This window comes from Prenolepis imparis, unplaced genomic scaffold (genome assembly GCF_030444845.1).
Source record: "Prenolepis imparis isolate NDT839.2.m4 unplaced genomic scaffold, iyPreImpa1.0 SCAF_20, whole genome shotgun sequence".
Taxonomy (NCBI): Eukaryota; Metazoa; Arthropoda; class Insecta; order Hymenoptera; family Formicidae; genus Prenolepis; species Prenolepis imparis.
The window spans coordinates 724,342-751,519 of record NW_028141178.1 but is presented as its reverse complement, the minus strand read 5'-3'; the positions used below and the strand labels follow the sequence as shown (position 1 = coordinate 751,519).

The 27,178-nt window shown below is 37.1% G+C and overlaps 3 protein-coding genes across 3 annotated transcripts; all 3 read right to left on the bottom strand.

Moving 5' to 3' along the window:
* Nucleotides 1-6,201: 6,201 nt before the first annotated feature.
* LOC145946761 (uncharacterized) lies at nucleotides 6,202-8,723 on the bottom strand. Its single transcript, XM_083056513.1, has 2 exons — nucleotides 8,123-8,723; nucleotides 6,202-7,214 (listed from the first exon to the last, which is right to left on the bottom strand). Coding segments are annotated over exons 1-2 (816 nt in total). The 5' UTR covers nucleotides 8,124-8,723; the 3' UTR covers nucleotides 6,202-6,399.
* A 2,919-nt stretch (nucleotides 8,724-11,642) lies between these two features.
* On the bottom strand, nucleotides 11,643-23,445 carry LOC145946760 (uncharacterized). The gene is made up of 2 exons (XM_083056512.1): nucleotides 22,871-23,445; nucleotides 11,643-13,628 (listed from the first exon to the last, which is right to left on the bottom strand). Exon 2 carries the CDS (start codon nucleotides 13,626-13,628, stop codon nucleotides 11,643-11,645), a length of 1,986 nt encoding a protein of 661 aa, XP_082912638.1. The 5' UTR covers nucleotides 22,871-23,445.
* On the bottom strand, nucleotides 18,919-20,762 carry LOC145946762 (uncharacterized). The gene has a single exon (XM_083056514.1). The coding sequence runs from the start codon at nucleotides 20,536-20,538 to the stop codon at nucleotides 18,919-18,921; it is 1,620 nt and encodes a 539-aa protein (XP_082912640.1). The 5' UTR covers nucleotides 20,539-20,762.
* Nucleotides 23,446-27,178: the final 3,733 nt, after the last annotated feature.

Below are 27,178 nucleotides of genomic sequence, written 5' to 3'. Positions count from 1 at the left end.
TGTATAATCGATGAATTTTTGGCTCGTCTTAAAATATTAGAAATCGATACTTTTTTACCGCTGACCCCATTCGACGCAACTTTATTTTATATATATCAAGTTAAAAAATTTGTACGCTGGTGTCTGTTTGGTACCAAATGGTTCTGTAATCAATGTACTATTAAAATGTATAATCGATGAATTTTTGGCTCGTCTTAAAATATTAGAAATCCATACTTTTTTACCGCTGACCCTATGCGACGCAACCTTATTTTATGTATAGCAAGTTAAAAAATTTGTACGCTGGTGTCTGTTTGGTACCAAATGATTCTGTAATCAATGTACTATTAAAATGTATAATCGATGAATTTTTGGCTCGTCTTAAAATATTAGAAATCGATACTTTTTTACCGCTGACCCTATGCGACGCAACCTTATTTTATGTATATCAAGTTAAATAATTTGTACGCTGGTGTCTGTTTGGTACCAAATGGTTCTGTAATCAATGTACTATTAAAATGTATAATCGATGAATTTTTGGCTCGTCTTAAAATATTAGAAATCCATACTTTTTTACCGCTGACCCTATGCGACCCAACCTTATTTTATGTATATCAAGTTAAAAAATTTGTACGCTGGTGTCTGTTTGGTACCAAATGATTCTGTAATCAATGTACTATTAAAGTGTATAATCGATGAATTTTTCTCTCGTCTTAAAATATTAGAAATCGATACTTTTTTACCGCTGACCCCATTCGACGCAACTTTATTTTATGTATATGAAGTTAAAAAATTTGTACGCTGGTGTCTGCATAGTATCAAAAGATTCTGTAATCAATGTACTATTAAAATGTATAATCGATGAATTTTTGGCTCGTCTTAAAATATTAGAAATCGATACTTTTTTACCGCTGACCCTATGCGACGCAACCTTATTTTATGTATATCAAGTTAAAAAATTTGTACGCTGGTGTCTGTTTGGTACCAAATGGTTCTGTAATCAATGTACTATTAAAATGTATAATCGATGAATTTTTGGCTCGTCTTAAAATATTAGAAATCCATACTTTTTTACCGCTGACCCTATGCGACGCAACCTTATTTTATGTATATCAAGTTAAAAAATCTGTACGCTGGTGTCTGTTTGGTACCAAATGATTCTGTAATCAATGTACTATTAAAATGTATAATCGATGAATTTTTGGCTCGTCTTTAAATATTTGTAATCGATACTTTTTTACCGCTGACCCCATTCGACGCAACTTTATTTTATGTATATCAAGTTAAAAAATTTGTACGCTGGTGTCTGCATGGTATCAAAAGATTCTGTAATCAATGTACTATTAAAATGTATAATCGATGAATTTTTGGCTCGTCTTAAAATATTAGAAATCGATACTTTTTTACCGCTGACCCTATGCGACGCAACCTTATTTTATGTATATCAAGTTAAATAATTTGTACGCTGGTGTCTGTTTGGTACCAAATGATTGTGTAAACAATGTACTATTAAAATGTATAATCGATGAATTTTTGGCTCGTTTTAAAATATTAGAAATCGATACTTTTTTACCGCTGACTCCATTCGACGCAACTTTATTTTATGTATATCAAGTTAAAAAATTTGTACGCTGGTGTCTGCATGCTATCAAAAGATTCTGTAATCAATGTACTATTAAAATGTATAATCGATGAATTTTTGGCTCGTCTTAAAATATTGGAAATCGATACTTTTTACCGCTGATCCTTTGCGACGCAACCTTATTTTATGTATATCAAGTTAAAAAATTTGTACGCTGGTGTCTGTTTGGTACCAAATGATTCTGTAATCAATGTACTATTAAAATGTATAATCGATGAATTTTTGGCTCGTCTTTAAATATTTGAAATCGATACTTTTTTACCGCTGACTCCATTCGACGCAACTTTATTTTATGTATATCAAGTTAAAAAATTTGCACGCTGGTGTCTGCTTGGTACCAAAAGATTCTGTAATCAATGTACTATTAAAATGTATAATGGATGAATTTTTGGCTCGTCTTTAAATATTAGAAATCGATACTTTTTTACCGCTGACCCCATGCGACGCAACCTTATTTTATGTATATCAAGTTAAAAAATTTGTACGCTGGTGTCTGTTTAGTACCAAATGGTTCTGTAATCAATGTATTATTAAAATGTATAATCGATGAATTTTTGGCTCGTCTTAAAATATTAGAATTCCATACTTTTTTACCGCTGACCCTATGCGACGCAACCTTATTTTATGTATATCAAGTTAAAAAATTTGTACGCTGGTGTCTGTTTGGTACCAAATGGTTCTGTAATCAATGTACTATTAAAATGTATAATCGATGAATTTTTGGCTCGTCTTAAAATATTAGAAATCCATACTTTTTTACCGCTGACCCTATGCGACGCAACCTTATTTTATGTATAGCAAGTTAAAAAATTTGTACGCTGGTGTCTGTTTGGTACCAAATGATTCTGTAATCAATGTACTATTAAAATGTATAATCGATGAATTTTTGGCTCGTCTTAAAATATTAGAAATCGATACTTTTTTACCGCTGACCCTATGCGACGCAACCTTATTTTATGTATATCAAGTTAAATAATTTGTACGCTGGTGTCTGTTTGGTACCAAATGATTGTGTAAACAATGTACTATTAAAATGTATAATCGATGAATTTTTGGCTCGTCTTAAAATATTAGAAATCGATACTTTTTTACCGCTGACCCCATTCGACGCAACTTTATTTTATGTATATCAAGTTAAAAATTTGTACGCTGGTGTCTGTTTGGTACCAAATGGTTCTGTAATCAATGTACTATTAAAATGTATAATCGATGAATTTTTGGCTCGTCTTAAAATATTAGAAATCCATACTTTTTTACCGCTGACCCTATGCGACCCAACCTTATTTTATGTATATCAAGTTAAAAAATTTGTACGCTGGTGTCTGTTTGGTACCAAATGATTCTGTAATCAATGTACTATTAAAATGTATAATCGATGAATTTTTGGCTCGTCTTAAAATATTAGAAATCGATACTTTTTTACCGCTGACCCCATTCGACGCAACTTTATTTTATGTATATGAAGTTAAAAAATTTGTACGCTGGTGTCTGCATAGTATCAAAAGATTCTGTAATCAATGTACTATTAAAATGTATAATGGATGAATTTTTGGCTCGTCTTAAAATATTAGAAATCGATACTTTTTTACCGCTGACCCTATGCGACGCAACCTTATTTTATGTATATCAAGTTAAAAAATTTGTACGCTGGTGTCTGTTTGATACCAAATGGTTCTGTAATCAATGTACTATTAAAATGTATAATCGATGAATTTTTGGCTCGTCTTAAAATATTAGAAATCCATACTTTTTTACAGCTAACCCTATGCGACGCAACCTTATTTTATGTATATCAAGTTAAAAAATTTGTACGCTGGTGTCTGTTTGGTACCAAATGATTCTGTAATCAATGTACTATTAAAATGTATAATCGATGAATTTTTGGCTCGTCTTTAAATATTTGTAATCGATACTTTTTTACCGCTGACCCCATTCGACGCAACTTTATTTTATGTATATCAAGTTAAAAAATTTGTACGCTGGTGTCTGCATGGTATCAAAAGATTCTGTAATCAATGTACTATTAAAATGTATAATCGATGAATTTTTGGCTCGTCTTAAAATATTAGAAATCGATACTTTTTTACCGCTGACCCTATGCGACGCAACCTTATTTTATGTATATCAAGTTAAATAATTTGTACGCTGGTGTCTGTTTGGTACCAAATGATTGTGTAAACAATGTACTATTAAAATGTATAATTGATGAATTTTTGGCTCGTCTTAAAATATTAGAAATCGATACTTTTTTACCGCTGACTCCATTCGACGCAACTTTATTTTATGTATATCAAGTTAAAAAATTTGTACGCTGGTGTCTGCATGCTATCAAAAGATTCTGTAATCAATGTACTATTAAAATGTATAATCGATGAATTTTTGGCTCGTCTTAAAATATTGGAAATCGATACTTTTTACCGCTGATCCTTTGCGACGCAACCTTATTTTATGTATATCAAGTTAAAAAATTTGTACGCTGGTGTCTGTTTGGTACCAAATGATTCTGTAATCAATGTACTATTAAAATGTATAATCGATGAATTTTTGGCTCGTCTTTAAATATTTGAAATCGATACTTTTTTACCGCTGACCCCATTCGACGCAACTTTATTTTATGTATATCAAGTTAAAAAATTTGCACGCTGGTGTCTGCTTGGTACCAAAAGATTCTGTAATCAATGTACTATTAAAATGTATAATGGATGAATTTTTGGCTCGTCTTTAAATATTAGAAATCGATACTTTTTTACCGCTGACCTCATGCGACGCAACCTTATTTTATGTATAGCAAATGAAAAAGTTTGTATGCTGTTGTCTACTTGGTACCAAAAGATTCTGTAATTAATGTACTATTAAAATGTATAATGGATGAATTTTTGGCTCGTCTTTAAATATTAGAAATCGATACTTTTTTACCGCTGACCCCATGCGACGCAACCTTATTTTATGTATATCAAGTTAAAAAATTTGTACGCTGGTGTCTGTTTGGTACCAAATGGTTCTGTAATCAATGTACTATTAAAATGTATAATCGATGAATTTTTGGCTCGTCTTAAAATATTAGAATTCCATACTTTTTTACCGCTGACCCTATGCGACGCAACCTTATTTTATGTATATCAAGTTAAAAAATTTGTACGCTGGTGTCTGTTTGGTACCAAATGATTCTGTAATCAATGTACTATTAAAATGTATAATCGATGAATTTTTGGCTCGTCTTAAAATATTAGAAATCGATACTTTTTTACCGCTGACCCCATTCGACGCAACTTTATTTTATGTATATCAAGTTAAAAAATTTGTACGCTGGTGTCTGTTTGGTACCAAATGGTTCTGTAATCAATGTACTATTAAAATGTATAATCGATGAATTTTTGGCTCGTCTTAAAATATTAGAAATCCATACTTTTTTACCGCTGACCCTATGCGACGCAACCTTATTTTATGTATAGCAAGTTAAAAAATTTGTACGCTGGTGTCTGTTTGGTACCAAATGATTCTGTAATCAATGTACTATTAAAATGTATAATCGATGAATTTTTGGCTCGTCTTAAAATATTAGAAATCGATACTTTTTTACCGCGTACCCTATGCGACGCAACCTTATTTTATGTATATCAAGTTAAATAATTTGTACGCTGGTGTCTGTTTGGTACCAAATGATTGTGTAAACAATGTACTATTAAAATGTATAATCGATGAATTTTCGGCTCGTCTTAAAATATTAGAAATCGATACTTTTTTACCGCTGACTCCATTCGACGCAACTTTATTTTATGTATATGAAGTTAAAAAATTTGTACGCTGGTGTCTGCATGCTATCAAAAGATTCTGTAATCAATGTACTATTAAAATGTATAATCGATGAATTTTTGGCTCGTCTTAAAATATTAGAAATCGATACTTTTTTACCGCTGACCCCATTCGACGCAACTTTATTTTATGTATATCAAGTTAAAAATTTGTACGCTGGTGTCTGTTTGGTACCAAATGGTTCTGTAATCAATGTACTATTAAAATGTATAATCGATGAATTTTTGGCTCGTCTTAAAATATTAGAAATCGATACTTTTTTACCGCTGACCCCATTCGACGCAACTTTATTTTATGTATATCAAGTTAAAAAATTTGTACGCTGGTGTCTGCATGGTATCAAAAGATTCTGTAATCAATGTACTATTAAAATGTATAATCGATGAATTTTTGGCTCGTCTTAAAATATTGGTGTTACGTCCAGACTCAAGGAAGGAAGAGTCGAAAGGAAGGACGTAACTAAATTTATCTTTTCGAACGACGGCAGACTATCCGTCTGTTCGACCCGAACGAACGTCTGGGCCCAAATAGGTCAACGACCGCAAGGGTCGCTCTTACTCTATTTAAAGGGCCGTTCGCTCGGTGGTCCCTTTTTGGCAAGAGAATTTAATCTCTTTTACGCAGGATGGGACCTTGTGCGATCCTGGTTTACGGGAATAAGTGGGAACGGGTTATTAATAAATGAAAATCATTTATTTTGAAATTTATAAATTTATTCCTAATATAAAGACGAAAGAATTTATATACATAATAATATTATTGACGGACTTAGTTGCTAATGAAGAGTGAATGTATGTGTATGTGTCGCGGGTGATACATTAGTACGGAGGTCTTCAATCGGGGCAGAAAGGGGTAAGAGTTATTGTTTAAATTTTAGGGTCCCGATTGGTGGTTACAATAATTTAAATGGTAATAGGTATATAAAATTAGTGTCCATGTGTGTGCGTGTAAGAGAGACTTCTAGGTTATATGAGTTCGGTAATTATGGCGGTGGAGGGGGGATAGGTTCGTAGGAGAAGGTGTGCAGGGACGGCTAAAGGATATCTTCGCCCGGGAACATACCAGGGGATGATGTTATTCCTATCGGTGGTCTCTAGAAATTCGCGTAAGGCCTCGTGGTCTACGGGGCCTGGACCAATCGTGAAAGCTTCCTCAGGGACTTCTCGTATCCCTGGGAGCTGGTTTATCAGCCAAGCTCTGAATTGCTCGTATGAGAGCTTGGCAGGCGATTCTGATTCTTCGGAATCGTCGTCGCTGATATCTACTACCTCAAACCCTTCCGGATGTTCCCTATTTACCGAGGACGTTGGGGATGAGGGAGGAGAATCTTCAAGGGTGATTGTTGAGGGAGCCGGAGACGGAGATCTAGGTGGCTCAGGGCGTTCGGGAGAAGCAGGGGGAAGAAAGGGAGAAGGGCTCCGCGGAGAATCGGCGTCCTCAGAGGAAACAGAGGAGTGAGGGGAAGGGGCCCGCTGAGGTATAGCGGGTTCGGGAGAAAGAGGAGAAGGAGTTCGCGGGGAATCGAAAAATTCTGCAGAAGCAGAGGTAGCGGGAGACGGCGTCAGCGGGGTTTCTATATGTTCGGGTGAGGAAATAGGAGAGACCGTAGGGTGATATGTATTAGTTGTCTCTGTATGGATCGGTGTGTTAATTTTTTCTAGGGAGCCGAAGGTTTCGCCCGCAGCCAGACTCCGTGCCAACGCTTTCTTTAACCGCCTATTACGCCGGTTTCGCGCCAATTTAACAGCGGTTCGCGAGGGTCGTCTCCTTGGATTTTCCACTACGAGAGCGAATAATAAAGTAACCGGGCAAGAAGAGTTTTTACTGAAAAATAACTCTGGGAGTTCTTGTAAGAGAAAAAAAAAATATATATATATATATATTTATTTTTATATAATTTTGATATTTTAATTATTTAATAATTTAGTTAGTTATTGTATTACTTATTTGTTCATTCAAGAGAGAGAGAGAGAGAGAGAGAGAGAGAGATAGAGAGTGAGAGAGAGTAAATCACGGATTGTTCCGCTATCGCGGGAAATCCGGAGTGATTTCAAAAGGTAAGGGGATGATAGAAATCACGGATTGCTCCGCTATCGCGGGAAATCCAGAGTGATTTCGAGAGAAAGAGGAGATGGAAGAAATCACGGATTGCTCCGCTATCGCGGGAAATCCGGAGTGATTTCAAAAGGTAAGGGGATGATAGAAATCACGGATTGCTCCGCTATCGCGGGAAATCCACAGTGATTTCGAGAGAGAGGGAGAAGATGGAAGAAATCACGGATTGCTCCGCTATCGCGGGAAATCCGGAGTGATTTCAAAAGGTAAGGGGATGATAGAAATCACGGATTGCTCCGCTATCGCGGGAAATCCAGAGTGATTTCGAGAGAAAGAGGAGATGGAAGAAATCACGGATTGCTCCGCTATCGCGGGAAATCCGGAGTGATTTCAAAAGGTAAGGGGATGATAGAAATCACGGATTGCTCCGCTATCGCGGGAAATCCACAGTGATTTCGAGAGAGAGAGAGAGATAAGGATGGGGGAAGAAAGGACAGTTTTTCGAAGTTAGAATTTAACAAGGATAATAAATTAATAAATTAAAAAGGAAAACAATTATAATTTAATTGAAGTCCCAGAATTATTTTAAGTATTATTAGTAAGGGTGGAGATGTAGCGTGCTTGATAACTTACTACTTATGGAGTGCGCAGGTAGATGTTAATTATTCCAGGTGTGAATCTGGCTACGGACTCCTCCGTGAGGATGGTGTTCCACTCGCAGTTGTTCACTCGCGAAAATCGTCGTACTCGGTGAGCACTGGGCACACGATGATTTCACAAATGTCACTGCGAATGCTCACGAGTTCGAGATTCTCTCGAAGGATGGTGATACAACTTTTCGCGATTGATCCGCGAGCGTAGGTTTGAGAAAAGATTGATATTCTCTGAGAGATGTTACGGGTATATATACCTTCTTGCTCCTCCTTCCCGTTAGTTTGTTAATATTTCCTGACGAATAGGGAATTTTTCAATAACGCCCTTTCAGTCCCGGAGGCGTCTCTTGACTTTAAAAGTTTATCGGGATTGGTCAGGGCTTTTGTTTAGGGCCCTAGGTTTTGACCAATGGAGAATTTGTTGAGGTTTATATTTTTATTATCCTCTCGAGATTTCGATATCGGCGGCGGTGTTTGTTGTTAGTTTTTCCTATATCGCGATATTTGTCGTTTGTTAGTGCCGCTTTTATCGGCGGGTTCTCGCTTTATTGCCCTCGCGTGTGGCTTAGAGCTTATTTGCTGAGAGGCGATGCGTGTGGCATCTTTTTAATCTTTATATTTTTCGCCGCTTTCTCGCGAGAATACCCGCAGGTGTGCTATCTTATTTTGCACACTTTCGTTTTCATTATTTGTTTTCCCCTAATTTTACTAGGGAAGGATTTGCTTTCGGCGCGTTCTCGCCGTCTTTATGTTTTGCCGATATGTGATTTTAACTTATTATTCGCGAGGGTGTCGGCAAGAATCCGCTTTCGGCATCTTTCCGCCTGGTCTCTTTTATTTACCGATTTTGTAATATTTATCGGTCGCTCACGATATCTGCAGCTGTCCGTTTCGCTGGGCACGTTTTCGTTTTATTATATACGTGCCGCTTAGATTATTATTATCTTTTTTCTTCCTTTCTTATTTACCTAACAACAAACTTCGCCTTGGTCGTGGGAAAGAAAAGAATCGTGAAGTCCGCCGGACGTAACACCCCCCGCCTTAGACAAATGTTGGGGGTGTAAAAACACAACATTTGCAAAAAGAATCTGTGAGGAATAATTCGATTCTTTTCTTGCCACGACTTGCCGATTTGGTAGAAAGACTCACATTTAATTCTGTTTTTATTAAATGTGTTTCTTTGAGTTCCTAATTACTATTTAAATATTTTGTAGAAAAGGAGGAAAGAAAAGGCGACCACCATAACCCCTTCCTTTGTTCTTTCGTCCTTTCCTCGCTTTTTATACAATTTACTTATAGCTTATTTTTAATTGTACTTATTTATTTAAATTTAGTACCGCTAATACATGTAACGCTGGTGTGGAGCCCTTTTTCTATCGTATGAAAATTCTAATGAAAATAGAGGGATATATATATATATATAATATATATATGTTATATATAAAGAAAAGAAAAGAATTTAGGCACGTTTTTATCTGCCTGATTTTCGTCAGTAGTAAATGTCAGTTCTCTGGTGTCAAGTAGCAGGTCCCTTCCTTTTATTGCTCTTCTACCCCTCTGGGGATCACAGCTTGACCCCAGCCTTCGGCCAAGTATGTCTGGTCGACGTATAGATATTCTTCTATGCAGTCCCTGCAGTTTATTGCCGGTTTGATTGTTACTATTACTTTATTGCATTTAGTGCAATTTGTTTGGTCGCCAGCTGATATTTCGTGGACCAAATTATGCGGTGGTATTGTTGCATATTCTTGGTTTTCCTCGGCTGATATTTTACCATAGCATTCTTGACAAATTTTGCTGCAGTCAGTCGTATCTTGATAGATTTCACCCTCCATTAATGTAACACACCGGAGTTCTGTTAGATTTCGGTATGTTTCGGGGTGGTCTCCTGGTTTAACACCGTCGATTGGGCCTTGGCGTACTTCTTCCGGCATCTCGGGTGTCCATTGAAGATGGTGATATACTGGCATTGTTATACTGCAACCGATGATCAGGCAGTATGTTTTGACGATAATGATGTAATTAAGATAGAAAATGGTTCCACTTGTTTACAAAGTATTATTATTATGAGGTTAAGTATAAGGTATAAATTTGCGCATGTAATTAAAGAAGAAACACATATATTCATGATAAGTATACAAAAAAACTGAAATCTAAGAACGCAAATGTTGAAATATTACCAATAACGATTCAATATATATATATGGTCTAATAGTAATTAATACAAAAAAAAAAAATAATATGATATGATAATGTGTAGCATCAATAATGACGCTATAATTATAATATGCAAAAGAAGTACATAATATAAAGAGGAAAGGTAGGGTGATATAGTGACTAATGATAATAGTAATTAATATTTGGGATATATGGGAGTACTTAAACGCTTGCGTAATTCTAACTAATACATAATTCAAAATTCAAACGAAGTAGTAGTAAGGTAAAGAAAATTTAGGGTCTATAGGAATACTTATTGTTAAACACTAGAGTAATTCTGAATTAATACACAATTCAGATTTCAAATGAATAGTGGAGTAATAAAAATTTAGAATATATAGAATTATTTAAATGCTACAATAACTCTAAGTTAATACATAATTCTGGTTATATATATATATATATATATTTTTTTTTTTTTTTTTTTTTTTTTTTTTTTTTAGACTGAGGGTTCCACGTCGGCGGTGATTTTTGTGCAAAGTTCGGCGTGGCCAATCCGAATTAGCGCGTCCCTAAAGTTATATGCTCTATCGAACATTTTGGTGGTCTCCATATGGAGTTTCACCAGGGCCGCACCCTTTCTTAGAGGATGGACTATATTTATCCATCCATCTTGTCCCTCTAAAAGGAGTCGACACAGGTCTCGTGTCATTATTGGCCACGTTTGCCTACCATTAGGGGCTGCGGTGTGGGCTAATCCACATATTATGGCTTGCCAGGATACCCCCTTAAAACGGTCTTCTAGGTGATACACTTCGCTCATACGGCGCCACACTGTTCTTCCCCAGTCGCCGAGCATTATTTTGACCAACCAAGTGTTTTTATTTATGCTTTGTATAAACCCTCGCTTCCATCCTTTCTTGTCTTTAACCACGACCTCTAAGTCCTCCTTCATATGGTGAGGGTATACGAGCAATGAATTGGCTCTCCTATCCATCCGGAATTGGATTTCTTCTTCCATTTCCAGGAGTTCCCTTGCGCTATTTTTTAGTTGTACCCAAAACAGCAAGGGTGATTCCGCTCTTACCACGGTCACCTTCAGGCGACCGCGAGTCAAGAATTCAGTGTCGATGTAAGAGGTTTCCATTTCTGTATATAAAAAAAAATTTTACTGTTTTTGGTGCATGGGGAGATCCAAAAAGGGGGTTTATTGTGTTGGCGGTATGCCTTGCTTGATATGTGAAGAAAACCGGGGGGGGGTTATTGTAATTGGCGGTATGCCTTGCTTGATATGTGAAGAAAACCGGGGGGGGGTTATTGTAATTGGCGGTATGCCTTGCTCGTTAAAATTTCGCTTCTTTAAGCTCCAAGGTATATGTAGTATCTTCCCGTGGGGGGAGGAGGGGGTAGGTAGCTGTTGGAGTTGTGTTGTTTTCCGTGTGGATGGTTTCAGGTGTCTCGTTATTTTGGGTATAGGGAACCGGCACGCTGGCTTTCGATTTTTTCGATTGCCTTGTTTTCAAATGTATTAGTAGATGTGTTAGGGAGTCCCATAGGGCTCCTAGCAGGTACAAGGACCACCCGTACACTGTGTGTAAGGCGTAGCCGTGTACTATTGTGTCTAGCGTCAGTTTTATGACTCTGATGCTCAGGTATATTCCGATTAGTCCAGCGCTGAGATTCCCGAAAAATAGAAATTTATTCCAGAATTTGTTCCATGTAGATATTGCTATTTTTTCTATGGTGTTTGTATCAAGTAAATTGGAGATTGATCCCCCTTCCAGGGATATGGTTTTTCCCATCACCCCTCTCGCTAGGGAGTTGAGGACGGCAGGTCGTTCGGCTGGAAACATTATATGATCTCGTAGGTCCTTTAAATCTGTTTCCGTGTATATACCGCTGGTGGCGAGCGATCCTGGGCTGATGTATTTCCATACAGGCTTAGTCAATGGTTTTATAGTGACCGGCGGTATGGTATCCACTGGTCTTGGCATAAATTTGTACCAAGAATCTCCTAGCTGATACATGGCGGGTGCTAATGTGTTACAAGTGGTTTGCGTTCCTTGTTGCAATAATATGTGCGTTTGTGGAGTTAAATAATACGTTTGATTTTCCCGAAGCACGGGTAGTTGGTTGTAGCATCGGTTTGTTTGAGCGAGCTTGACTTCGACGGGTACGCATTTTACGATGTGAATAACCTCTCCAGCTAGTAGAGCCATATAGCCGGGCCCTTTCATTAGATGATATGCAAAAATATCTGGAGATTGTGTGGCTATGGCCAAAGCGTTTTGTAGCATTCGTTGCTCTAAATTACATTGTTGTAATAAAATGTCATGGTAAAGTTGATTAATTTGCGTGCGAATATGTTTTTCCACGTAAACAAACTTAGAATTCATGTACGTGAAGATATCGAGATTTGAAACGCGCGATTGTTTTTTGAAAACGACGGTTCCTCGTACAGTTTCGAAAATCATTAATTTAGGATGTTCGGTACGTATTATCGAATATCCGCAGACATCTTGTTTGCCTTTACTGGTTAGGGCGAATATTGTGTCTTGTGTGGTGAGAGAATATACTGTTTGGCCTTGCTCGTCGTCAATTATTTTGTAGGCGTACCCCTCGAATAATATTCCATAGTTATTAAATTTACAGGGACCTGCAGGTACGGTATTCCAATACGTGTCTCCTCCTTCGATGTCTATGCAATGTGTAGAGCCGAGTTGGCAAGTAATGCCGGATCTGAGTTGTACTTTATTAGTGTTGATGCGTACGTCGGCAGTGTAATCCTGTAATGTGATTTTTACAGTTCCGACTACAATGACATCCGACCATGTTCCGTAAGGATCTGAGTATGCTCCTCCGTGGCATTCGCCGTAGTTGTCTACTTGACCAGCTAACGTAATCGGTCTGGTTATTGTGCTATTGGATTTAAGTCCTGAGATAAGAGTGCTTCCTACTTGATAACTTCCGTAACTATGCATTCGCCTGCAAGCCTCGCGAGTTATTTCTTCTATATATGAATATTTTCCGTTATGTACATCCATTGTGTGAGAAAACATTCCGCATTTCTTGACTAATCGGTCGATTTCAACTTTGCACTGTATTACGTGCACTGCTTCGAATTCATTAATTTGTAACAGCTGCACGTAAACTTGATCCGGTTTAATTTCTTTACGAGGGATATCGCATTCCTCGATGTTTAACAGTGATAGCGTGGTTAGGTTTGCGGAGGAAGATCCACAGTCATATCCTATTAGCCCATGTGTTGGATGCAGGTATACTGCTAGTATTATTAATATTGCGATTATTCGTCTGAATTTGCGATCCATCTGAAATATTAATTATTTTTGTAGGTGTGTGTATCTTTTTCCTCTTATAACCTTTATGTATTTCTACTTTATTTTTATTAATATTATATTTTGTATTTTTAATATATATATATATATATATATATATATATAAAAAAAAAAAACATTTATTTTTGTGGAAAATTAATCCTTTTTGTTGATTATTTAGTGGTTTTAATGTAGGAAATTCGCAATCGATTAGGATGCACGATTCGGCTATTTTTCTTTATTCTAATTTTTACATTATTTTTATTTAATATTTCCAGTACTTCATGAGGTCCTGTATAGTGATCCCCGAATTTTCCGGGTTTTGGCCCCTTTAAGAGAAATACATGGTCTCCTGGTTTAAAGGTTTGGGGGTTAATCTTTCTATCGTAATATTTCTTCGATCTGTGTTTTGCTTCGATAACGTTTTCACGAGCATTTCCTTGAATTGTATGAAGTTGTGTAACGAGGTTTACTAGATAATCGTTGTAATTCGCTAATTGGTCGCTTGGAGGTAAAAGCTCGTTCGAAGGAATTCTGGCTATTTTTCCGAAGACTAATTCGTACGGTGTATGTCTGGTTGCTTCGTGTACATTAGTATTATAATTGAACATTGCAAGGCTTATCCATCTATCCCACTGTTTTTGTTCGTTTGCGTATTGTTTTAAATATTCTCCTAATGCGTGATGCGATCTTTCCAAAGATCCGTTAGATTGTGGGTGGAAGGCAGTAGTACGAAATTTACGAATTTTAAATAATTTTGCGATTTTCCTCATTAAATCACTGATAAAATTTCTTCCTTGATCCGTTAATATTGCCTTTGGCGCTCCGAATATGCAGATGAAACGATCTACGAAAGCTTCTGCGATAGTTTCGGAGGTTTGGTTTTGTAATGGTATACCCATACAGTATTTGGTCAGCTGATCTTGTAAGGTCAAAATGTATTCGCTGTTTCTTTCTGTCTTGGGTAAAGGTCCGACAATATCCATGGCTACCTTGTCGAAAGAAGAGCCTGGTGTGTCTGTGATTATCATAGGCTGTTTTGTTTTGACGCGTACTAATTTTCTCAGTTGGCACTGCAAACATTGTTGTATGTATCTTTGAACGTCTAGTTTTAAGTTTTCCCAATAGTAATTGTGTTTTATTCTATTGTATGTCTTAGTGACGCCGCGATGTCCTCCGGTCGGCGAACAGTGCATCTCACCAATTATAACGGATCGTAGATCTTTCGGTGGATATTTAATTTGTCCGTTGCAAATGATTATTTTGGTAGTGGAATTAATGAATCTTAATTGCAGTTGCGATTTGATATTATTCCATGGAACGTTGTTGATAATTTCTGTTTTTGCAATGCTGAGTGTTCCTAAATTTAAATTTTCAGTCAAATTTCGTAAGTCGTGTATGACCGCGATAATTTGGTTGAGAGTCGCTGTGGGGCCTTCTCGTTCCGTCTCACTGATGGGTAAGACTATGTGGTAGTAGGTTTTGTATTTTATTGCTTTCGCTTTACCTAACTCCAGGGGTCCTATATTCGGGAGTTCGTTTCTTTCGAAGAGTTTTTCAGATCCTGAGTCTAAAGGTTTTCCGTAAATGTCGACAAAATACGCGACATTGTCTTTTCGCAGAAATAATAGTTCGCGAGAATCTATAACGTTGCTTTTAATTATTTTATTCTCAATGATAGTAGGTTTCATTTTTGTTTTTCTTGATTTTAAATTTTTATTGATAATTTCTTCTTCGTCGTCATCGCTTTCTTCCCTTTCTTTTCCATCTGTTTCTTTGTTATCCTGATCTTTGTCTGGCGGATCGTTTCTTTCTTCTATCTTTTCAGTATTGTTTTTGTTGTTATTATGATTTTCATTATTTTTCTTAATATTTCGTTTTGTCGCCTGACTTCTTGTTTGCATTCTGTTTTGTTTTGGAGGATCATGTATTAGCGCTTTTTCGATAGTTTGTGACGCTGGAGGTTCGTTTAGTTCTTCGGGGGTAGAAGGTATAGGATCGGCATTATTATCAGGGGGTTCTTCTTCGAGTATCGGTCCTTCAATTTCTTCGGTATCTGACAGATATAGTTGAAAATCGTCGTCTTCTTCTTCTTCGTCATCGGTTTCTTCCAGCATTCTGGAAATTATTTCTGCATCTTCTGGATTATTTGGATTTAATGTTTTTCGTTCTTTTATTATTTTGCAATCAATTTCTTCAAGATCTACTGGGTTTCTTGATAATGCGTCCGCATTTACGTTAGTTTTTCCTGCCTTATAAACAACGTCGTAATCGTATTCCGCTAATTTTAATCTCCAGCGAAGTATTCTCATATTTGCGTCTTGCGCGTTTTTAAACCACATTAAAGGTTTATGATCTGTAACTAGGGTGAATTTTCTTCCATATAAGTATGGTCTGAAGTGTTTAACGCAATATATTATGGCTAGTGCTTCCTTTTCGTAAGTGTCGTATTTCGTTTCGTCGTCCGTGAGTGTTCTGGAAGCGTATGCGATAGGTCTGTCCTTGTTTATTTCTCCTTGTGAGAGTATTCCTCCTACGGCTAAACCTGACGCATCCGTAGTTAAAATAAATGGTCGAGAGAAATCAGGGTATTGTAGTACTGGCTCTTCACATAATTTTTGTTTCAATATCTCGAAGGATTCTTCTTGAATTGATGTCCATTCGAAACGAGTGTCATTTTTTAATAGATTTGTTAATGGTTTTGCTAGTTTAGAGAAATTTGGAATAAAGCGCCGGTAATATCCGGCAAGTCCCAAAAATTGCTTAATATTTCTTGGGGTTTTTGGTCGGGGAAATTTATGTACTGCCTCTAATTTTTTCGGATCTGGTTTTACTCCATCTCTGCCAATTACGTGTCCCAAATAAATTACTTCGGTTTTTAAAAATTCACATTTATCAGGTTGTAGTTTTAAATTAGCTTCGCGAAGTCGTTCTATTAATGCGTTATATTTTCGTTCGTGTTCTTCTAAGGAAGTAGCATAAATAACAATGTCGTCCATATAAACAAATAATTCTTCGCCCTGTAATCCTGTTAATACTAAATCCATTAGGCGCTGAAATGTTGCAGGAGCGTTTTTTAATCCAAAAGGCATTCGATCGAATTCGTAGTGACCGAAGGGAGTAGTGAATGCAGTTTTGTGACTGTCAGCAGGATCCATTTTTATCTGATGAAACCCAGATGCTAAGTCGCATACAGAGAAATATTGCGCGCCCCCTAATTGATCTAATATATCTATGATGTTAGGTAATGGATATGCGTCCCCGATGGTCTTGTCGTTTAAAGCCCGAAAGTCGAGGACCATTCTCCAGCGCTTGTTTCCTTTGGAGTCCTCTTTCTTCGGCACGATCCATATGGGCGTATTGTATGGCGATTGTGAGGGTTTTACGATGCCTCCTTCTAACAGTTCCTCTACCTGCTTGTTTATTTCTTCCTTATGTAGTTGCGGGAATCTGTATTGACGAGTGTTAATTGGTCGATCATCTGTGGTTGGTATTTGATGTTGGAGTACATGAGTTGCAGTTAAATTTTCTCCGGGAATATGAAATTGGTTTTGACTGTTTGTTATTAATTTCTTTACACTTTCTTGTTCCTTTTCATTTAGATGTTCCAATCGTAATAATTCGGTAATTTGTATAAAGCGGTCTTTCTCCTTTTTCTCGGAAACCACCAGGCAATTATGCAAATCGTTGCTTGCATCGTTAATTTGTTGTTGTTTTCTTTTATGTTTAGATTTTCGTTTTCGCATAAATTTATCTATAATTTCTTGCGATTTATTTAATAAAGACGTCGAAACTTTCGAAGACGGTTTGGTTCTGTTTTTCATGCGTTTAGAGTTTTTAATGTTTAATTTTTCAATATTTAAATATTTTTGTGCCTTTTCAAGAAGGTCTTTTATAGTGACATGAGATGACTTTAATTTGTCATTGTGGTCTTCTGTGAATAATCCAACTTTCGGAAATTTGATATCTAGAATTGATAAGGAATTTTTCTCTCTTAAATTAGAACAAGATTGTGTCAAATCGCGTAGTGAGGTTTGGTAACTTCCCTCCTCGCAATTGACGGAGCTAGAATTTTCTGTCGAGGTTTGGAAATTTCCCTCCGAAATTCTAGAAATATCCCCTCCAGGAGAGGTTTGGTAACTTCCCTCTCCAAGGGATTTTGAATCATTTAAATTTTTGAGAGAGATTTGATAATTTTTCCCTTTACTAGAATTATTCAATTTTTCAAGAGAGGTTGGGTAACTTCCCTCTCCGTTAATTGTTGGATTATATGAAATTTCAGGAGAGGTTTGGTAACTTCCCTCTCCAAGAATTTTCGAATTATTAAAATTTTCAGGAGAGGTTTGGTAACTTCCCTCTCCAAGGATTTTCGAATTATTAAAATTTTCAGGAGAGGTTTGGTAACTTCCCTCTCCAAGGATTTTTGAATTATTAAAATTTTCAGGAGAATTTTTATTCCCCTTGTCAACATTAATTTTGTTTGTCCTTCGAGTTATTTCCGTAAATTTTCCTTCATCCTCGAAAATTTCTTCTTCGTCTTCGATATCAATATAAGTTTCGTTGGTGTTCATTGGTTCTTCGTTTATAGATGAAACTTCATCGTAATTGTTGACCGTCGGACAGTCGGATTTATGGTCGTCAAATAATTGATCCAACGGCTTTAAACGCAAAGTGGGTACGCGGACTTCCACTTCTTCGTCTAAAGTACTTATAACATTGAGATATGCTTTTCCGGAGATGTTCTCTACAATAGTGTCTCCTAAGTAAATTCCATGTTCTATTTTTAATTTTGGTATATATCCCACCTTTATTTCGGGGTTTTCTATCCTTACATAAAATAATGATTCGGATCTCGGAGACACTATTATAGATTCCGGTGAGAAAAACGGTATGTTAACTTCGGATACGGTCAGATATCCTTGAGCGTAATCTATTTTCGATGATGTTTGTTTAAAGAAATCATTTCCCAATATTCCGGATTGTGGAATCGGAAAGTCGCGAGATACTAAATGGAAAGATATCGGAATTCCAAGGAGATTTAAAGCGACTTCTCCGAGCGTATATACGGGATGATTATTTATACCATTTAATTTTAATATATTTGTATAGTTAATTTTTAGAGTTTTAGGTATAAAATTTTCCTTGATTATATTTGGTCCGGATCCCGTGTCTAATAGAAAGGTTATTTGCGATGGTATTTCGTTAATTTGGACCTGAACAGTAGGCACGCGACTATGTTTATCGAGGTTTACTGTTACGGGTCGTATGTCGATGGTTTGACGGCCTACTTGACTTCTTGAGATGTCGACGGGTGTGAAGTCTGTCCGGTCCCCCGTTGTGCACCCGACCCCGAGGGACCTGTGTAGTTTCCCTGATTATTTTCTTTTCGACGATTATTACTTGCGTTGCGTAACTGACAATTTTCAAGGAGATGGCCTTGTTCTTTACAATATCTGCAGAATGTATCGTTCTTCGTTGTCAGTTGTTGATTTATTTTAACACGACAATCCTTAGCGGAGTGTCCGAATTTATCGCAAAGTTGGCATGAAACTTTCGATCTACTTTCCAAACTTCTTTCCTCGTTCTGTTTTTTCCAACAATTACTAGCCGAATGGCCAGGCCTTTCACACCATTGACAAGTAACCGATTTATTAATTTGTTGTTGGGAAGTAGTTTGTCGGCATGATTTGGCGTCGTGGCCGGTTTTTGAACATAATTGACATATAGTAATTTTTTCTTGAATTACGTTTACTGATTGACGAGCGCGAGGGTCGCGTTGGCGACATTTATCCGCACTGTGGCCGCGTTTTTTGCATATTTGGCAAATTAAAATCTCCGTTCCGTTATTCGTTTGAAAATCGTGCCCTTGTAAGGAAAATTGAACGAGCTTCCTACAACTACTTGCGGCATGTCCCTCTTTGAAACAGATCTGACAGATTTCCCGCACTTGATTAGTGTACGGTGATTGGCCTGTTTTAACGCCTTGGCCTTGGCGCAAATCTGTCATCTCTCGAAGCTCTCTTTCTATCCTTAGGGCGTCGGCGACAGTTTCTTGTACGTCTAAATCTCTAGCGATTCTTTGCTCTATTTCAGGCTTTAGCCCTCTAATAAAACACTTACACATGTCTTTTTCTACCGTTGTTTTTATATTTTGATTGGGTAAAATGTGACCGGAACTTCGATATGCTTCCAATATTTGTTTTCCAAGTAATTTAACTCTATTTGCGTAAGTGACGACATCCTCTTCATTCCTTTGATAAATACATCCTAGTTCTCCTTGTAACTGATATACATTTTTAGTGGGTCCATAAATTTTCTTTAAATAAGTAGTTAATTGCAATACAGTATCAAAATCTTCATCCCGAATTGTTCGACGCGCTTCTCCCACTATTCTAGTTCTTATAATTTTAGTAAATTGAGCCTCTGCTTCCTTAGGAAGCATAGCTTTCGCTTCCTCGCAACCCTCGATAAAATAATTTAGCGGAATGTTACTACCGTCAAAAAAGGGGACGGCGTCTACCGCGTATTTTAAGGTAGCAAAGGGGTTAGGTTGCGCCATGTTAAAAGAAAGTAAATTTTCGGGATCGCTTTCGATATCAAATTTTTCGATTTGATCTTTTATTGTTTCAGTAGTTATATCGGTGGAATCGTCGGAATCTGGCTCGGGCGATTCGGCTACTAAAGTATTTTCAGTTAAATCGAATTCTGAGGAAGGATCTTTTAACGAAAATTTTATTTGGCGAGATGTCGAAGTTGAAGGTACTAAAGGTGTGGATGTGTGAATTAATTCGGAATCAGATGGTTTAGATTTAGATTTGCGTGTTCTATGTGGTGTTGTTAATGCAGTTTTATATAGTTCTTCTATTTGATCTTTATCAGTTTGACCTCTTGTTCCTTTACTCATTACCGCTACCAGGAATCGCACATTTCTATCCCGGACGAGCCCCCAAATTTTATTTATGTTACGTCCAGACTCAAGGAAGGAAGAGTCGAAAGGAAGGACGTAACTAAATTTATCTTTTCGAACGACGGCAGACTATCCGTCTGTTCGACCCGAACGAACGTCTGGGCCCAAATAGGTCAACGACCGCAAGGGTCGCTCTTACTCTATTTAAAGGGCCGTTCGCTCGGTGGTCCCTTTTTGGCAAGAGAATTTAATCTCTTTTACGCAGGATGGGACCTTGTGCGATCCTGGTTTACGGGAATAAGTGGGAACGGGTTATTAATAAATGAAAATCATTTATTTTGAAATTTATAAATTTATTCCTAATATAAAGACGAAAGAATTTATATACATAATAATATTATTGACGGACTTAGTTGCTAATGAAGAGTGAATGTATGTGTATGTGTCGCGGGTGATACATTAGTACGGAGGTCTTCAATCGGGGCAGAAAGGGGTAAGAGTTATTGTTTAAATTTTAGGGTCCCGATTGGTGGTTACAATAATTTAAATGGTAATAGGTATATAAAATTAGTGTCCATGTGTGTGCGTGTAAGAGAGACTTCTAGGTTATATGAGTTCGGTAATTATGGCGGTGGAGGGGGGATAGGTTCGTAGGAGAAGGTGTGCAGGGACGGCTAAAGGATATCTTCGCCCGGGAACATACCAGGGGATGATGTTATTCCTATCGGTGGTCTCTAGAAATTCGCGTAAGGCCTCGTGGTCTACGGGGCCTGGACCAATCGTGAAAGCTTCCTCAGGGACTTCTCGTATCCCTGGGAGCTGGTTTATCAGCCAAGCTCTGAATTGCTCGTATGAGAGCTTGGCAGGCGATTCTGATTCTTCGGAATCGTCGTCGCTGATATCTACTACCTCAAACCCTTCCGGATGTTCCCTATTTACCGAGGACGTTGGGGATGAGGGAGGAGAATCTTCAAGGGTGATTGTTGAGGGAGCCGGAGACGGAGATCTAGGTGGCTCAGGGCGTTCGGGAGAAGCAGGGGGAAGAAAGGGAGAAGGGCTCCGCGGAGAATCGGCGTCCTCAGAGGAAACAGAGGAGTGAGGGGAAGGGGCCCGCTGAGGTATAGCGGGTTCGGGAGAAAGAGGAGAAGGAGTTCGCGGGGAATCGAAAAATTCTGCAGAAGCAGAGGTAGCGGGAGACGGCGTCAGCGGGGTTTCTATATGTTCGGGTGAGGAAATAGGAGAGACCGTAGGGTGATATGTATTAGTTGTCTCTGTATGGATCGGTGTGTTAATTTTTTCTAGGGAGCCGAAGGTTTCGCCCGCAGCCAGACTCCGTGCCAACGCTTTCTTTAACCGCCTATTACGCCGGTTTCGCGCCAATTTAACAGCGGTTCGCGAGGGTCGTCTCCTTGGATTTTCCACTACGAGAGCGAATAATAAAGTAACCGGGCAAGAAGAGTTTTTACTGAAAAATAACTCTGGGAGTTCTTGTAAGAGAAAAAAAAAATATATATATATATATATTTATTTTTATATAATTTTGATATTTTAATTATTTAATAATTTAGTTAGTTATTGTATTACTTATTTGTTCATTCAAGAGAGAGAGAGAGAGAGAGAGAGAGAGAGATAGAGAGTGAGAGAGAGTAAATCACGGATTGTTCCGCTATCGCGGGAAATCCGGAGTGATTTCAAAAGGTAAGGGGATGATAGAAATCACGGATTGCTCCGCTATCGCGGGAAATCCAGAGTGATTTCGAGAGAAAGAGGAGATGGAAGAAATCACGGATTGCTCCGCTATCGCGGGAAATCCGGAGTGATTTCAAAAGGTAAGGGGATGATAGAAATCACGGATTGCTCCGCTATCGCGGGAAATCCACAGTGATTTCGAGAGAGAGGGAGAAGATGGAAGAAATCACGGATTGCTCCGCTATCGCGGGAAATCCGGAGTGATTTCAAAAGGTAAGGGGATGATAGAAATCACGGATTGCTCCGCTATCGCGGGAAATCCAGAGTGATTTCGAGAGAAAGAGGAGATGGAAGAAATCACGGATTGCTCCGCTATCGCGGGAAATCCGGAGTGATTTCAAAAGGTAAGGGGATGATAGAAATCACGGATTGCTCCGCTATCGCGGGAAATCCACAGTGATTTCGAGAGAGAGAGAGAGATAAGGATGGGGGAAGAAAGGACAGTTTTTCGAAGTTAGAATTTAACAAGGATAATAAATTAATAAATTAAAAAGGAAAACAATTATAATTTAATTGAAGTCCCAGAATTATTTTAAGTATTATTAGTAAGGGTGGAGATGTAGCGTGCTTGATAACTTACTACTTATGGAGTGCGCAGGTAGATGTTAATTATTCCAGGTGTGAATCTGGCTACGGACTCCTCCGTGAGGATGGTGTTCCACTCGCAGTTGTTCACTCGCGAAAATCGTCGTACTCGGTGAGCACTGGGCACACGATGATTTCACAAATGTCACTGCGAATGCTCACGAGTTCGAGATTCTCTCGAAGGATGGTGATACAACTTTTCGCGATTGATCCGCGAGCGTAGGTTTGAGAAAAGATTGATATTCTCTGAGAGATGTTACGGGTATATATACCTTCTTGCTCCTCCTTCCCGTTAGTTTGTTAATATTTCCTGACGAATAGGGAATTTTTCAATAACGCCCTTTCAGTCCCGGAGGCGTCTCTTGACTTTAAAAGTTTATCGGGATTGGTCAGGGCTTTTGTTTAGGGCCCTAGGTTTTGACCAATGGAGAATTTGTTGAGGTTTATATTTTTATTATCCTCTCGAGATTTCGATATCGGCGGCGGTGTTTGTTGTTAGTTTTTCCTATATCGCGATATTTGTCGTTTGTTAGTGCCGCTTTTATCGGCGGGTTCTCGCTTTATTGCCCTCGCGTGTGGCTTAGAGCTTATTTGCTGAGAGGCGATGCGTGTGGCATCTTTTTAATCTTTATATTTTTCGCCGCTTTCTCGCGAGAATACCCGCAGGTGTGCTATCTTATTTTGCACACTTTCGTTTTCATTATTTGTTTTCCCCTAATTTTACTAGGGAAGGATTTGCTTTCGGCGCGTTCTCGCCGTCTTTATGTTTTGCCGATATGTGATTTTAACTTATTATTCGCGAGGGTGTCGGCAAGAATCCGCTTTCGGCATCTTTCCGCCTGGTCTCTTTTATTTACCGATTTTGTAATATTTATCGGTCGCTCACGATATCTGCAGCTGTCCGTTTCGCTGGGCACGTTTTCGTTTTATTATATACGTGCCGCTTAGATTATTATTATCTTTTTTCTTCCTTTCTTATTTACCTAACAACAAACTTCGCCTTGGTCGTGGGAAAGAAAAGAATCGTGAAGTCCGCCGGACGTAACATTGGAAATCGATACTTTTTACCGCTGATCCTATGCGACGCAACCTTATTTTATGTATATCATGTTAAAAAATTTGTACGAAGGTGTCTGTTTGGTACCAAATGGTTCTGTAATCAATGTACTATTAAAATGTATAATCGATGAATTTTTGGCTCGTCTTAAAATATTAGAAATCGATACTTTTTTACCGCTGACCCTATGCGACGCATCCTTAATTTATGTATAGCAAATGAAAAAGTTTGTATGCTGTTGTCTACTTGGTACCAAAAGATTCTGTAATTAATGTACTATTAAAATGTATAATGGATGAATTTTTGGCTCGTCTTTAAATATTAGAAATCGATACTTTTTTACCGCTGACCCCATGCGACGCAACCTTATTTTATGTATATCAAGTTAAAAAATTTGTACGCTGGTGTCTGTTTGGTACCAAATGGTTCTGTAATCATTGTACTATTAAAATGTATAATCGATGAATTTTTGGCTCGTCTTAAAATATTAGAATTCCATACTTTTTTACCGCTGACCCTATGCGACGCAACCTTATTTTATGTATATCAAGTTAAAAAATTTGTACGCTGGTGTCTGTTTGGTACCAAATGATTCTGTAATCAATGTACTATTAAAATGTATAATCGATGAATTTTTGGCTCGTCTTAAAATATTAGAAATCGATACTTTTTTACCGCTGACCCCATTCGACGCAACTTTATTTTATGTATATCAAGTTAAAAAATTTGTACGCTGGTGTCTGTTTGGTACCAAATGGTTCTGTAATCAATGTACTATTAAAATGTATAATCGATGAATTTTTGGCTCGTCTTAAAATATTAGAAATCCATACTTTTTTACCGCTGACCCTATGCGACGCAACCTTATTTTATGTATAGCAAGTTAAAAAATTTGTACGCTGGTGTCTGTTTGGTACCAAATGATTCTGTAATCAATGTACTATTAAAATGTATAATCGATGAATTTTTGGCTCGTCTTAAAATATTAGAAATCGATACTTTTTTACCGCGTACCCTATGCGACGCAACCTTATTTTATGTATATCAAGTTAAATAATTTGTACGCTGGTGTCTGTTTGGTACCAAATGATTGTGTAAACAATGTACTATTAAAATGTATAATCGATGAATTTTTGGCTCGTCTTAAAATATTAGAAATCGATACTTTTTTACCGCTGACCCCATTCGACGCAACTTTATTTTATGTATATCAAGTTAAAAATTTGTACGCTGGTGTCTGTTTGGTACCAAATGGTTCTGTAATCAATGTACTATTAAAATGTATAATCGATGAATTTTTGGCTCGTCTTAAAATATTAGAAATCGATACTTTTTTACCGCTGACCCCATTCGACGCAACTTTATTTTATGTATATCAAGTTAAAAAATTTGTACGCTGGTGTCTGCATGGTATCAAAAGATTCTGTAATCAATGTACTATTAAAATGTATAATCGATGAATTTTTGGCTCGTCTTAAAATATTGGAAATCGATACTTTTTACCGCTGATCCTATGCGACGCAACCTTATTTTATGTATATCAAGTTAAAAAATTTGTACGCTGGTGTCTGCATGGTACCAAATGGTTCTGTAATCAATGTACTATTAAAATGTATAATCGATGAATTTTTGGCTCGTCTTAAAATATTAGAAATCGATACTTTTTTACCGCTGACCCTATGCGACGCAACCTTATTTTATGTATATCAAGTTAAATAATTTGTACGCTGGTGTCTGTTTGGTACCAAATGATTGTGTAAACAATGTACTATTAAAATGTATAATCGATGAATTTTTGGCTCGTCTTAAAATATTAGAAATCGATACTTTTTTACCGCTGACTCCATTCGACGCAACTTTATTTTATGTATATCAAGTTAAAAAATTTGTACGCTGGTGTCTGCATGGTACCAAATGGTTCTGTAATCAATGTACTATTAAAATGTATAATCGATGAATTTTTGGCTCGTCTTAAAATATTAGAAATCGATACTTTTTTATCGCTGACCTCATTCGACGCAACTTTATTTTATGTATATCAAGTTAAAAAATTTGTACGCTGGTGTCTGTTTGGTACCAAATGGTTCTGTAATCAATGTACTATTAAAATGTATAATCGATGAATTTTTGGCTCGTCTTAAAATATTAGAATTCCATACTTTTTTACCGCTGACCCTATGCGACGCAACCTTATTTTATGTATATCAAGTTAAAAAATTTGTACGCTGGTGTCTGTTTGGTACCAAATGGTTCTGTAATCAATGTACTATTAAAATGTATAATCGATGAATTTTTGGCTCGTCTTAAAATATTAGAAATCCATACTTTTTTACCGCTGACCCTATGCGACGCAACCTTATTTTATGTATAGCAAGTTAAAAAATTTGTACGCTGGTGTCTGTTTGGTACCAAATGATTCTGTAATCAATGTACTATTAATATGTATAATCGATGAATTTTTGGCTCGTCTTTAAATATTTGTAATCGATACTTTTTTACCGCTGACTCCATTCGACGCAACTTTATTTTATGTATATCAAGTTAAAAAATTTGTACGCTGGTGTCTGCATGGTATCAAAAGATTCTGTAATCAATGTACTATTAAAATGTATAATCGATGAATTTTTGGCTCGTCTTAAAATATTAGAAATCGATACTTTTTTACCGCTGACCCTATGCGACGCAACCTTATTTTATGTATATCAAGTTAAATAATTTGTACGCTGGTGTCTGTTTGGTACCAAATGATTGTGTAAACAATGTACTATTAAAATGTATAATCGAATTTTTGGCTCGTCTTAAAATATTAGAAATCGATACTTTTTTACCGCTGACTCCATTCGACGCAACTTTATTTTATGTATATCAAGTTAAAAAATTTGTACGCTGGTGTCTGCATGCTATCAAAAGATTCTGTAATCAATGTACTATTAAAATGTATAATCGATGAATTTTTGGCTCGTCTTAAAATATTAGAAATCGATACTTTTTTACCGCTGACCCCATTCGACGCAACTTTATTTTATGTATATCAAGTTAAAAAATTTGTACACTGGTGTCTGTTTGGTACCAAATGGTTCTGTAATCAATGTATTATTAAAATGTATAATCGATGAATTTTTGGCTCGTCTTAAAATATTAGAAATCCATACTTTTTTACCGCTGACCCTATGCGACGCAACCTTATTTTATGTATAGCAAGTTAAAAAATTTGTACGCTGGTGTCTGTTTGGTACCAAATGATTC

Coding starts and splice junctions, on each gene's coding strand:
- LOC145946760 (XM_083056512.1), bottom strand. CDS start 13,628: ATGGATCGCAAATTCAGACGAATAATCGCAATATTAATAATACTAGCA.
- LOC145946762 (XM_083056514.1), bottom strand. CDS start 20,538: ATGAGTAAAGGAACAAGAGGTCAAACTGATAAAGATCAAATAGAAGAA.